Source organism: Podarcis liolepis (assembly GCF_965112155.1).
Source record: "Podarcis liolepis genome assembly, chromosome: Z".
NCBI lineage: Eukaryota > Metazoa > Chordata > Lepidosauria > Squamata > Lacertidae > Podarcis > Podarcis liolepis.
The window spans coordinates 36,793,253-36,806,916 of NC_139570.1; the positions used below are offsets into that span (position 1 = coordinate 36,793,253).

Below are 13,664 nucleotides of genomic sequence, written 5' to 3' on the forward strand. Positions count from 1 at the left end.
GTGCTGCTCTGGTTCGCCAGAAGCGGCTTAGTCATGCTGGCCACATGACCCAGAAGCTGTACGCAGGCTCCCTTGGCCAATAAAGCGAGATGAGCGTCGCAACCCCAGAGTCAGCCACGACTGGACTTAATGGTCAGGGGTCCCTTTACCTTTACTTTCCTTTCCCCCAGCATTAAGCCTCACTGGATAATAACCCTGTAGTATCTAACATTATGCAAGAGGGAAAGAACATCTTCATGTCCACTTTCTGTATGCCTCTAATATGCTCCACCTATTTTGCCTTTCCCTCCTGAGCTAACCTTTCCTTGTCAGGCAGCTTGCTCCATCCCCTTCATCATTTTTGGTTGTTGCCCTTTTCTGTACATTTTCCAGCTCTACAATACCCTTTCAAAATCATGACACCCAGAACGATACACAGCATTCCAATCCAAGCACATAAGAAGAGCCTGGCTGCTAGATCAGGCCAAAAGACCCCTATAGTCCAGCATTCTAGTCTCTCAGTGGTCAACCAGATACCCCCAGTGGGAAGACAACAAGCAGAACCTGAGTACAACACCAACACTTTCCTCACTTGCAATTCCCAGAAACAGGTATTCAGAGCCATACTGGCTGCAAGAGTGGAGGCCAATGTCGATTTGCATATAGGTATTTGTGAAAGGCTACCTATTGTGACAGGCTTCACACTCCAGTTGATATTGTTTGGAACAAGCCAAGAATAAAACTCCTGCCTGCCTGATGCCCACCAGCCCTCTTGACGTTGGCTATGAATGTCAGACCTTACCTTGGATGTTTTCGGGAGGCTCCCTTGGCGCAGGCTTGGGTTTCATGACTGGTCTCGCTGAGCTCCTAACAGCTTGGTGTTTCAGCAGTTGGAAAGAATATTTCATTTTAAGGCAGTACTGTGGCTTATTGTAAAAGACTCCCAAAGACTACTTAGAAGCAGAATTCACGTATAGCTGGGATGGGTAAAGAGAGAGGTAGAGATGGAGTTTGAGAGATAATGACCTAGTCTGCATAAACACCATACATTTAAGGCACATGTGCACCAAGAACCCTGGGAAGCGTAGCTTGTTAAGGCTGCTGGGAATTGTGAGAGGTAAACTAGAGTTCCCAGGATTCTTTGGGGGGAAATTATGTGCTTTAAATAAATGGTGTGTATATGGCCTGAGACTGAGTCACATCCACGCCGTACAACTGAAGCACATGGCTTTTCCCAAAGAACCCTGGGAACCGTAGTTTACCCACACAGAGCTACGATTCCCAGCACCATAACAAACCACAGTTCCTAGGATTTGGGGAGGGGGAGAGTCATGTGCTTTAAATGCATGCTATGGATGTGACCATATGCTGGTAATTTTTTATGCCTTTGCAAAAAAATTATTTAAAGCCTAAGATGGGCAGGGGGGACCCCTGGCATTTTGCTACCTGAGGTGCAGAAACAAGATGGTGCCCACTCACCTGTTTCTTCCTTGTATAAGAACTGACCATAATGTCAGTTGTACCTTACTGCAAGATTAGCAGCAATGGGACAGAGTCTGCCATTACTGCCTCCAAGGTGAGTATATCAGGTGAGTTGAGGACATATAGAGAAGGCAGTGTGGAACACACAGCAGTGGCCTCAAAACACCTTATTATTGACTCCTCCCTGATCCACAACCTATGCCGCCTGAGGCAGCTGCCTCACTTTGCCTACTGGGAGGGCCAGCCCTGTTCCTTCTCCACCGGATTGGATTCTTGTCCTTCCTTTCTTACAAGACAGTGCTCAATATAGATGATGCAACTGTTACCTTGTACACTCATGTCTACCTACACCAGGGGACAGTAAGCTTTTCTGCCTTCTGCTCTTTTTTTTTTTTTTTGACATGCAGAAGGTCCCAGGTTCAACCCTCAGCAGAGGCCACAGCCTCAAACCCTGGAGAGTTGCTGCTAGGCTGTGTAGACAATACTGAGCTTGGTTGACCAATGGTCTGGCTCACTACAAAGCAGCTCCTTGTGTTCTTATTTGGAAAGGGGCCATGTAGCTCAGTGGCAGAGTATATGCTTTGCACACAGAAGGTCCCAGTTTCAATCCCTGATATATATCCAGGAAGGACTGGAAGTGTTTCCTGCCTCAAACCCTGGAGAGCTGCTGCTAGGCTGTGTAGACAATACTGAGCTAGATGGGTCCAATGATCTGACTTGGTGTAAGGAAGCTTCTCATGTTCTTGTCCTAGAACAGAAAGCGCCATAGCACAAACTTGGAAGGGCAAGGGGCGGGTATCATTGCTGATACTTTAATAAATAAACAAACAACCCCAACAGTGATTTTTAGGTCTCTGTGAACCAATGTCAGTCATGCACATTTCAGGCAAGCAGAAAACATACAACAGACTGGGTGTAGGGAATTGCCCTATGCTCTAAACAACTTCTAATCTACATACCACACTGGTTTCTCTTTGCACAAGCAACTATATACAAACTATATACAACTGCCTGGTTTCCATGGCCTTCTCATATCACCACAGTAGTGAGCTGAGAACAGTCACTTCTGCTATTAATCACCACTCTCCTTAGATGCATCTGTCAAAACCCTGAGGTTCAATCCCATCTCACCATCTGTGTGTGCAGAGCACAGTTGAAACCACACAAAAGAATCAAGCCCTGCACTTTGGGGGGGGGGGTGTCTGTGGAAAGCAAGAGTTAACACATGGAAAGCAAAGCAGGTGTCCTAACAGTTATCAGGTGTGGCCAAATATGTCAACTTCAGCTTCTCACTTTTCCTATCTGAATTTCAGTTCTTTACATTTCTATCTCAGTCTGTGAATTCCCCAACCCCTAATGAAAATGCATCAGCATTTTAGTGCAAATTTCTCCTAATATCCGATGCAATTTCAACCAATATGCACTTTTTTAGCAATGCAATTTCTCCTAAAGCAATGCATTTCCGTATATTGTTTTCACAAATATATGCATTTATATGCATACTTTACCTCTGGTATATGCATTTTTGTTACATTACTTGGCCGGAAAGCCATCTTGCAAAATTTGGAGAAGTGAGAATTCCGAAGGATGGCTACCTTTGGGTTTGTGTGTCGTTTCAGAAAGTGTTAATTGTGAGTTCGTGTTCTAGCCAACTCCAAGCAGACCCACTGAAATGAATGGACAGAAGTTAAGCATGTCCATTATTTTCAATAGGTATACTCTGAGTAGGATTAGCACTGGCAACAACCCTTCACCTTTAAATGCAAACTGAATCAAAATTCTCCTCCATTTCTACTATATGCTGAAGCAGCTCCTAAGCATCACCCCGAGACAGTGGGGCGCTAGCTATGACAGCTTGTCTCAGCAGAGTATTTCCTACCTTCAGTTCCTGCATCAGTCTTGGCCGGGGAGGAGCTGGCTTGCAAGGGGGCCACGCCAGAAGAGCTGGTTGTTTCTTGCAAAAGCAATATAGGAGAGCTGTATTATGCTAGGGATTTAAAGCATTGCTACTTGGGTCTTATGGATGGCTCAAGAAATATTACACCAGGTGCTTTAGGTGATGAAAATCCACTCTGACTTCCCTATAGCAAAGTCTTTCCCTTTGTAGTGAGGCCATCTGGACCCGCACAAACTCTGCTCGTACCCTAAAGCTGCCTGTAGATGGAAGTAGATGAGACCACAAGCTTCTGAATTCCACTAGACACCCAGAAATGGGAATCCAGAATCTGATTCCAGAGAGGCCCAGCTCAGCCACAGAAACTAAGCAGAATCCAGCAAAGGCTTTGTTGATCCATGGAGGCTTTGTTGGCTCAGCTTTTACAGAACAGGGGAAATGTGCACTCCCAGAAGCCTCCTGAGCTGATGTGGTGGACAGTGCACCCTACAATGATGATTAAGTCACTGGAACCATGGTGGAACCCACTGGATTCCAGTTTTTCCCAGAAACGTGGTGGCACCCTCCCAAAAGAACTACATGTTTCATATGCCACAGCAGCGGCCATGTATATCAAGGAGGGGCAGTGGCTCAGCTACAATTCACTGCCAAATGTACCCATGCCATATCCCATGATGCACAAGGCTGCATCTCTTCTTGCACACTCCAGCAACACCAACACCAGGAAAGAGCTGGGTTGCTGGGCAAAATATGAATTGCCTACACCTGCTCCCAGAATGTAATCAAGTGCTATTAATGCTCAATCCACAAGTAGCATGTGGGAAGTCACAAAGAGAGACCTTTGGATCCTGTCACCTCTGACTAGGGATGCAAGGATCTGGTCATCTCTGACAACGGATGGAATAATCAATTTCTTATTTTCCCCAATCTTAAATTTGGCTATCCAACATTTCTGCAGCAACTTGCAATTTTTCTTTTTAAAACCCCTAATGGAATTTCCCCCAGCATTTTAGTGTGAATTTCCCTTAGAACAGATTTTTATATGTAGTTTTGACTAATACAGGCATTTCTGCAAGCAATTTCTCACAATATGATGCGTTTTTATATGTTTATCTCATTAATATATTTATTTTTAGGCACACTTTGCCCTAACATATGCATTTGTGTAAATATTATTTGGTTGTAGAACTGCCTGGCAATTTTTTTTATATATAATTATGAATTTTGAAGGATGCCTGTGTTTTGGTTATTGTATTGTTTCAGAAATTGAAAATTTGACAAATTTGGCTTTAAATGAGAACCTAACCAAATTTCTCCCCTATCTCTAACGCTGACAAAAGAATTTACTCGGCAGCCAGTACTTTCCCCACATCAATTTTATGGGCTATCAGTCTCTGCTCAAAAATATAAAAAGGAGTGGCAGAAAAGGGATTAATTTGAAAAACAAAACAAAAAACAAAAACCAAAACTCAATTTAAGTAACCTAAGGAGGAATGTGGAAGGAGACGGGGTCAAGAAGTGTGTTCAGCTGAAAAATCTGAAACGACAGAAACGTAATTTTCTTGCCAGTATGGCTGGATCATAAACAATTTAGAGGGATATACTTTTTCATATTTTTTTTTAAAAAAACTTTTTTTCATTTTTTTAAAGCCACACTTTAAAGGTGGATAACAGATCGTGTCCTGTTGAAATGGGAGACAGAAGCCAATTGATATTAATAAGGGCGTTAAATCAGAGTACCATGACAGCCCCCGTCAAATTGGCAAGGGCTTAATTAGAGTCACAATAAAAAGTCACCCCGGAGGCATTTTGCTTTTTAGTCATTCACACACACCTCCACTGGTTCAGCTTTTACAGAACAGGGGGAATTATTAATTCACTTTATCCTGAGATGTTTAGCCTTGTGTCTCGGTGACATTCATGGATGGTTTTACATTGCAATCAGGCAAGCATGAGCGAATGGCAGAGATGGAGATGGGAGCAGCTGGGGCCAGGGTCGGTACCAGTGCCTGGCTCCCCCAGGCAGGTGCTAGTGCCTAAGCAACCTAGCAGGGCTATCAGCAATGAAGGCTGGTCCATAAGGGTGAGTGAGGCACTGTCTCAGAATCCTCGGCCTGCCCTCATGTGCCTTCTTACCACCACAACTCCTCTGGTTCAGTACTGGCTGATGCCCACTGAGACTAGTTGGAGTGGAAGGCAGGCAAAGCCAACTAGTATTGTCTCCATCCTCCTCCCTGCTGAGTTCTGCAAGGGCAAAACTGTGAGTAAGGAGGAGGAAATTGGCAGACAATTCTGCTACCCCCTGGACTGGTTATAAATAAGAAAACGGGCAGGTGTAGGGTGGCTGAGGTTGGAGGAGTAGTGCCCCATATTCTGTAAGGGATCAACCTTTATATGACTCTGTGAGTCCTTGGCCCCCATACCCACCTCTGCCAATAGATAGCTCTTTTTCCTTGAAAGGCAAAAAGCAGGGGTAGGGGAAGATAAAGGTTTAAGCACCTCCTCCTTACCACCATTGGTCTAATGAAATAGCTTCCGAAGCCGCATTTGCTTTTTTTAAACAACAACATAACCCAGAAAATGGCTGGCAATGGGAAGGTCTCTCTGTTTCCCATACTATGCAGTCTGGGGCTGCCTTGGGGTTGGTTTATTGTTGCTTTTGGGTGTACTGCAGAAAAGCAAGCACTAGCTAAGGAACTAGGAGCATCAAGCTATCTGTAAAATATACCTGTTTTTATCTCTGCCTCTTGCACAGACACAGAAGGAGGGAGATCAGCTGGTTGCTTAACAGTGGCTGCTCAGAGGGTACAAAAGAATCATACACATACACACACACACACACACACACACACACACACACACACACACACATTAAAAGAGAAAGTACAGAGAAAGATTCTCAGCAGTGTTTGAAACTCTTCCCTAGGAAAAGACTAGCATGAAAAATTCTGGAGAAACTTAAAGCACAGTATAACCATCTGTACAACGTCTCATAGATAATTCCTGAGTTAGCAGGGCTATAAAATTAACCACTTCAACTTGTAGATTAATCAGCTCAGGTTTCAGTTGACTAACTGGCGAGGGCAAATTTTAATCAATGATGTTCACATGTTAACAGTACAACTCAGAATTACTGCTACAGAACTCCTGGGCATTTCAAAGGATTGTGGGATATTACTTTATATTTTATATTTATATCTTGAGTGTTCTCCAAGAAGATCTAGGAGGTGTCACTGTGAAGCCGGTAAGGCTAAGAGGGAATGACTGGCCACCTAATGAACTTCACGGTCGAAATGGGTACTTGAACCAGAGGCACTGTTTCAGACTGATGGCTAGATACATTAAATTGTGGTGGCTAACCTGTGGCCCTGCACCTCATCAGAGCATCTGTTATTTCGCTCACCTTATCAGAACATCTGCCCTTTTACCACATCACCAGAGCACCCACCCCTTCACCCATCTCATCATAGCACCCATTTTTTAAGGCGTTACTGCAGCTGCAGCCCTAAAGGAAAAGAAGCTGCACATTATTAATGTGTGCTGTCCTGCCAATGCCCTTCTCTGTATTAATTAGGTCTGAAAACAAACAAGCACTTTTGCTGACAAATGGAAAGAACTGAGCAGAAGCACAATGTAATCCCCCCCCCCACGTACCCCAATCCACACCTACAAGGCAAGTGAAGAGGCAAGCTAGCGAGGCTAGAGTCATCCTTCTATGGCATTATTTGTTGCTACTTAACATAGTGAAGCAGCATACAAAGCTGTTGCAGAAGGGAGGGGGCGACGGAAGACTGAACAGCAGAATCAGCTCTAGTAGATCTACATGAGCAAGTAAGGGGATGAGGAGCTTGTGCCTAGCAAACTACAGCTTGGCACCCACCTGGCTGCTGAGTTGTAACAAGTGTGGTGGTGGTAATAGTAGGAGCAGCAGTGGTAGTGGTAGTAGTAGGAGGAGCAGCAGTGGTAGTGGTAGTAGTAGGAGGAGCAGCAGTGGTGGTGGTAGTAGTGGTAGTAGTAGTGGTGGTGGTAGTAGTGGTAGTAGTAGTGGTGGTGGTGGAAGTGGTTTTGGGAGTTGTAGTGGTAGTAGCTTTTGTGGTAGTAACTCGCTTTGATCGTTCATTTGCTAACAAAACAAAAATAAGGATTGGGATGGGGAGAGGAGAAAGAAACCATAGGATAGTTTTCTCAGGACTTTTTCTCAAGTTATATTTAAAGTACTAAGCCTTTCCAGCAGTATCTTGGGCCATATCAACAATACACACTTACGGTACATTCCAATGCATGCCTACTCAGAAGTAAGTATTATTGAGCTCATTTGTGAGCATGGAATTGATTGCTATCCACTTATTTGAACCCAATGGATTGTGTCCAATGCAACTGGCATTCAGAGGCATACTGACTCTGCCAGCAGAGGTAGTAGCCATCAATAGCTTAATTCTCCATAAAATTGCCTAATTCTCTTTTAAAGCCATCCAAGTTGGTGACTATTACCATATCTTGTGAGTGTGAATTTCATAGTTTAACTATATGTTGTGTGGAAAAAGTAGGTCCATATACTCAGCTGAAATGTCCCGATATATCTTCCTAATACACACACACACACACACACACACACACACACACACACACACCACGGCACACCTTAGTCTAATGAAAGTGAAAGAGACCAGATTCTGTAGCTGAAAAATCTTAACACAATTTTCTCCTAGTGGCAGCGAGAACTTAATGTCCTGCCTGTGATACTTGAGGGGAAAAGTTCACGGCATCCACTGGTGATTTTGGTAACACGCACACACTTTTATTTCCTTCCCTTCTGCTGTTCTAACAAACCTCATGGGGAGGGAAAAACATGCCAGAGCAGCAGAGACAATGAGGTTACTGAAGTCAAAGGAGGTTCTTTTGACAGGATGGGAAATGAGGCACAATTAGAGGAGCAGACATATTGCCCGGAAGGTGCTAATGGACAGTGAAAACAGCCGCTCTTTCTCCCCATCAAGGAACGTGCACAGGGACCATGCACCAAACACGTCAAATCCCAGAGTTTCAAGTTTCATTTTCTACTTACTGCCAAAGTTTGGAGCTGCACCTGGAAGAAAAGAAGAAGGGCAAGGGGAAAAAAGAGGGTCAGCAAATACAAAGAAGGGCATGGTGCTAATTAACAGGAAGCTTGCTCATAAGCACACGGATGTCAAGGCAGCTGGCACAGGGCAAAACACAGAGGTGGGGTTTGCACCCAGGTAACCTGCAGTGACCTGTTGGGATCAGCCAACTGATAACCTAACTTATTAGCGCTCTTTTACTTTGCCCTGTGTCCGGGTAGGGTCATATATACTTGTCAGTTTTGGCATAACAGCTTATTACTAATAAGTCACATTTCAAGTGCATGAAGTTTAGTACAGTGGTACCTTGTCTTACGGACGGGATCTGTTCTGGAGGCCCGTCTGTAACGTGAAATGCCCGCAACTCAAAGCGCTGTGTCTGCGCAGGTGCGCGGCACGATTTGGCGCTTCTGCGTATGCATGAGCGGCAAAACCCGGAAGTAACCCATTCCGTTACTTCTGGGTTGCTGCAGGACATAACGCGAAAAGACGCAACATGAAGTGGACGCAACATGAAGTATGACTGTACAATTCTTACTAGTGCTCAGCTAGAATGTGGGGTGTGGGTGGGTGGGTAGAGAAGGGACAGGCAGTTTTGCAGAATGCTTCATTAGAATTGCAGTGCTCATGTAAATAATATAAAAATTATTTCCTTTATACCAGTAAGTTATTTTGCTCTTCATGACAGCACCTAGCTAAACGGAGTTGCCTAGATATAATTGTGAAGTCATCAAAGCCAGTATGTGATCCCTGGTTGGTTGGTTGGTTGATTGGTTGGTTGGGGGGGTGCGGAGGGGGGGGTTATGTGAAGGAAGCAATTGGGGGGGGGATAGTAAAACAGCAGCAGAAGTGAAAAACCATGGGGATATGGTAACTGTAAATAGCTGAGTAGTGTTACAAAACATATTGGGTTAAAGACTTGGCGGAGGGTTTGACACCTGCAAAATCACAGTAACTGAGGAGACAATCAGACACAGAGAGCATTCATCTCAGTACTCACTCTTACCACCTTTGTCTTCACAACAGGCTGTTGTTCCCATGTTACAGATGGTGACTGAGGCTAAGAAACTACCTTGTGAATGGCTGAGATGTCACCCAGTGACATCAAGACCAAGAACTTGAACAAAAGTTTTGTTTTGTGGGTTGAGCTGCAGGGTTTGACTGTAATGACTCTCTTGACCATGGGTAGGCAAACTAAGGCCCGGGGGCCGGATCTGGCCCAATCACCTTCTCAATCCAGCCCATGGATGGTCCAAGAATCAGCGTGTTTTTACATGAGTAGAGTATGTGCTTTTATTTAAAATGCATCTCTGGGTTATTTGGGGGGCCTGTCTGGTATTTTTACATGAGTATAGTGTGTGCTTTTATTTAAAATGCATCTCTGGGTTATTTGTGGGGGATAGGAATTTGTTCCTTCCCCCCCCCCAAAAAAAATATAATCCGGCCCACCACAAGTTCTGAGGGACAGTGGACTGGCCCCCTGCTGAAAAAGTTTGCTGACCCCTGCAGTCTTGACCTTCAAAGAAGCAGCAGTCTCAGTTTTAGGCACCTCCTGAAAACGTACTTTGGCCCAGGCTTTTGCAAACTCCTAAGCTTGGATTTTTGCTCTACATGGCAGGGTTAATATAGACAGGTCTGCCACAATTATATGTGCGAAGCAACTATTAGAGGACCAGGAGTCCCGTCTTCATTTCCTTTGGTTTATCTAACACAGGGAAACTGAGCTATGGCCATTCACAGGTGAAGAGAAAGGTAGGAAAGTCCTCCCCGCCCCCCCCATGAAACATAACCTGCAGATTCCCAATTTTCAATAATAATAATAATAATAATAATAATAATAATAATGAGCTCCTTGCATTTGTTGAGCCTGAGTTATGAGGCAAAATGCATGGGCACCATTCTTCTCAAATTTTGTGTGAGACTAGCCTGTTCCACCTGTTTCAGTGTTCTGGCTTTGCACACGCCCTAGAAAAATCCCTGTAGACACCCATGCCCTGAGCTTGCAGACTCTGGCTCTATGCAGGACACCTGGGCTCTGTGTTCTGAGTGTGAGAAGCAAGCATAATGGAATAATGGGGAGCCAGCAGCTCCTGGTGCCTGTCAGCACCAAAAAAGCTCTCTGTCGCTCCTTTGAAAGACCGTAGGCACTCAGCAGCAGCTGACAAGTTTGTTCCCTTTCAAAGGGCCCACGTCTTCAAGTTCCTGGCAAAAACAAAGCGTTCCTGTCATGGCCTTTTGAGACTGGATTTCTGCTTTGATCACCCTAAAGCCGATACATTTTCACTCAAAGGTGGGAAGGAAGGACAGAACAAAATGTGGCATCTTTGGGAAATGCTTTAGGATGCTTAAAAAGCCAGTGGTGTGGCAGTTGCTCTTCCACCATGACAAAGGCAGGAGGAGAGGAGTGCAGAACTGTGAGCAGAGGGGAGTCCTATTTACCATCCTTTGGACCCCCTGGAAAATTCACCAAACCAAATCTGCTGTCACCTGGAACTGGATTTGTGCAGTACCACTGATTTGAGTGCTGAACGGGACCCAGTGGTGGCCAACCTGCGGACGCTCCATCAGACCTGGGTACCTGCTCATAAACCTTAGTGGGAGAGGCTAGGGTCACATTCACACCATGCGTTTTAATCCCTATGATACTGCTTCAAGCAGTCATAGTTTCCCCCAAAGAATCCTGGGAGCTGTAGTTTGTTAAGGGTGCTGAATGTTCTTAGGAGACTCTTCTCTTCCCCCACAGAGCTACAGTTCTCTGGGAAGAGGGATTGACTGTTAAACTACTGTAGAAACTGTAGCTCTGTGGGGGAAGAGAAGAGTCTCCTAAGAGCATTCAGCACCCTTAACAAACTACAACTCCCAGAATTATTTGGAGGAAGCTGTGAGTATTTAAGATAGGGCTTTAAATGTTTGGGGTGAATGTGGTGCAGGGTGATGATAGCAGGTTCTAGGAACCCTCCTTGTGGTGGGATTCTGAGGGGTGATATCTGTGAGTTTGTTGGGGCCCTGGGTGAGAACCACGGCCTTGGAAGTGTTGCGTAGGGAAGTGTGTCAGAAGGAGAACTATCTGGAAGAGGACTGGAAGAAGTTTAAAGACTATTTGCAAAAACATTGTAAAATGTTTGAAATGTTAAATTGATGCAGGATATAAAGATAATATGGCATTAGTGACATAGTTAAAAGGAATATGTAAGAAATGTTTTAAAAGAATAAGGGTGAAAAAGAAAATCAGAACAATATTATGTCAAATTTAAATAAAATGATATAAAAGGATTAAGTTATAAAGAATCAGGCAAAAATCAACTTAAAAGGAAAGGAAAATTGGAGACATAATAGGCTGAAATGTATAACATAGAACAAGATTTGAAAGAGGGTAAGGAACTGCTGAACATGATTGTGTAAAGGGGAACACAGAAAAGGGAGATGTGAGGAAGTCAGGTAAGAAGGTTATAAAAGCAATAAGTAAAAAATTGGATTTTTCTGTTTTTTAAAATTCTCTTTTTCTATCTTTTTTATGTTTCTTAGTGTATTCCTTTGTTTTTGTTTGATTGTGATAATGTTTACTGTTTTTCTTCTTTTCTGTTTTTCTGTGAAGATTGTTTTATTATATAAAACGTCAATAAATATCTTTTAAAAAAAGGAGAACTATCTATCATCTATCTATCTATCTATCTATCTATCTATCTATCTAGTCTATCCACATGCACACACACACACACACACACACACACACACACACAAATATAAGATCATACAAACGTAGGAAAAGCCTGCTGGAACAAGGCAGTGGTCCATCTAGTTCAACATCCTGAGATGCCCATGGGAAGCCCACAAGCAGGATTTGAGCACCAGAGCACTCCCTCCATCTGTGGTTTCCAGAGCTAGTAATTATCAATAATCACTGCCTAGCAATTTGTATTTGTTATTTTATTTTTTTGTACCATTTGTTGTTGTTTTCATTTTCCGTGGAAGACTTAGATATATTTTTATACCTGATTCTAGCCTGGGCAGCTATCCATGGTCCTAGTCCGTGGCTAAGCATTGCTGATACTCCCTGCAGACCCTGTTCCGAACAGGACTGGTGCTCAGCAGTACCACCAATGCAGAAAGACCACTTGAGGGAGAGGAGGGGGCAGGATAAAATCAGCACAGTTTTGCACAGCTACTTACAGACATTAGCAGAGCCATTGGGGCGGGGCAGGTAGGATCCTGCCCGCCAAGACTTGCTGCGGAAGTTCTTCTTGCATCGCCCACAGTCCTGACCGGTTGTGTTGTGCTCACACTCACACTGGAGGCTTCCCTCTTTGAAGGTGCACAGATTGGCATGGAGGTTGCATTTACACCTACAAGAGGAGCAGAGGAGACAGACTGGCTGCGATTGGCTCTTATTTTATTCATCCATTGAAGTCTTTAAAAATGTATAAATGCTCTTTTTCAATTTCAGCTGACAAAAAGCCATGGACACATCACAGAAACATTACAATATAAAAGCATTAGAAATTCATCAAAACGCCACAATTTCTGAACTGTGACGAAAACAGGTGATGGATTAAAGACAGTGCTGTGCTGCATTTTTCTGTTTTTCAGTTGTTTTGTTTATTTTACTGTTCTCTGTTAACCAATGAGAAAAGAAATTCAACTTGAAAATGGTCAAAGCAGGAGTGAAAATTTCAGTGTCATTCTTACAAGTGCAGTGTGTGGGGGGGCAGTTATGTGCTTATCTTGCTTTTGAAGTGGTCAAGGGGTTCTGCAGGTGTCCTTTCTTTCATTCTACAAATAATCACACCAGCTGCATGTAACCTGCGCCCTCCCCAGGTGTCCATGTTTCAATCAAAGCCCGAGGAGAAAATCATGAGGTAACTCCTCTGATGGGCTTTTTTCATAGCAGGAATCATAGGCAGCTAGGGAGGCTGCAGGTGCTAGATAAATGTTTAGAGGGAGAAAACAGGTACACCCAGCTTTTTGTGTGCTTGCGTGTGTCTTTTTGCACCAGGTGAAAACTTTGATATTTTATGGGCCTTCATGTGAAGATCAGCACCAAAGTCCCATTTGCAGAAGAAGTGATAGTGTATAACAAGTTCTATAGTGCAATTTCTTTTTTTCATTAATGGATGGCAAATGGTAAAAAAGGACAGAGAAATTTTTTTTGGCACAGTACTAACACAGACACAAAGTACAAGTCGTGCAGCCTTCTGCCTTCCCTCCCTGGA

The 13,664-nt window shown here is 43.8% G+C and overlaps 1 protein-coding gene and 1 long non-coding RNA gene across 11 annotated transcripts in view; both read right to left on the reverse strand.

The window, feature by feature from the left end:
- LOC310698484 overlaps window positions 1–13,664 on the reverse strand; it is a 219,114-nt gene that overhangs the window by 69,814 nt on the left and 135,636 nt on the right. The window lies entirely within an intron of this gene.
- Window positions 1–13,664, reverse strand: part of NTNG2 (netrin G2) — a 124,226-nt gene that overhangs the window by 31,053 nt on the left and 79,509 nt on the right. For 4 of the 10 annotated variants that reach the window (XM_083485556.1, XM_083485557.1, XM_083485558.1 and 1 more), the window contains exons 4-7: window positions 12,625–12,797; window positions 8,421–8,441; window positions 6,084–6,149; window positions 3,341–3,415 (exon numbers count right to left, since the gene is read on the reverse strand). In XM_083485556.1, the coding sequence (XP_083341682.1) occupies window positions 3,341–3,415; window positions 6,084–6,149; window positions 8,421–8,441; window positions 12,625–12,797 (335 nt within the window). Of the gene's footprint in view, window positions 1–781; window positions 854–3,340; window positions 3,416–6,083; window positions 6,150–8,420; window positions 8,442–12,624; window positions 12,798–13,664 lie in introns of all 10 variants that reach the window. The other 6 variants (XM_083485552.1, XM_083485554.1, XM_083485559.1 and 3 more) reach the window with 4 other exon arrangements.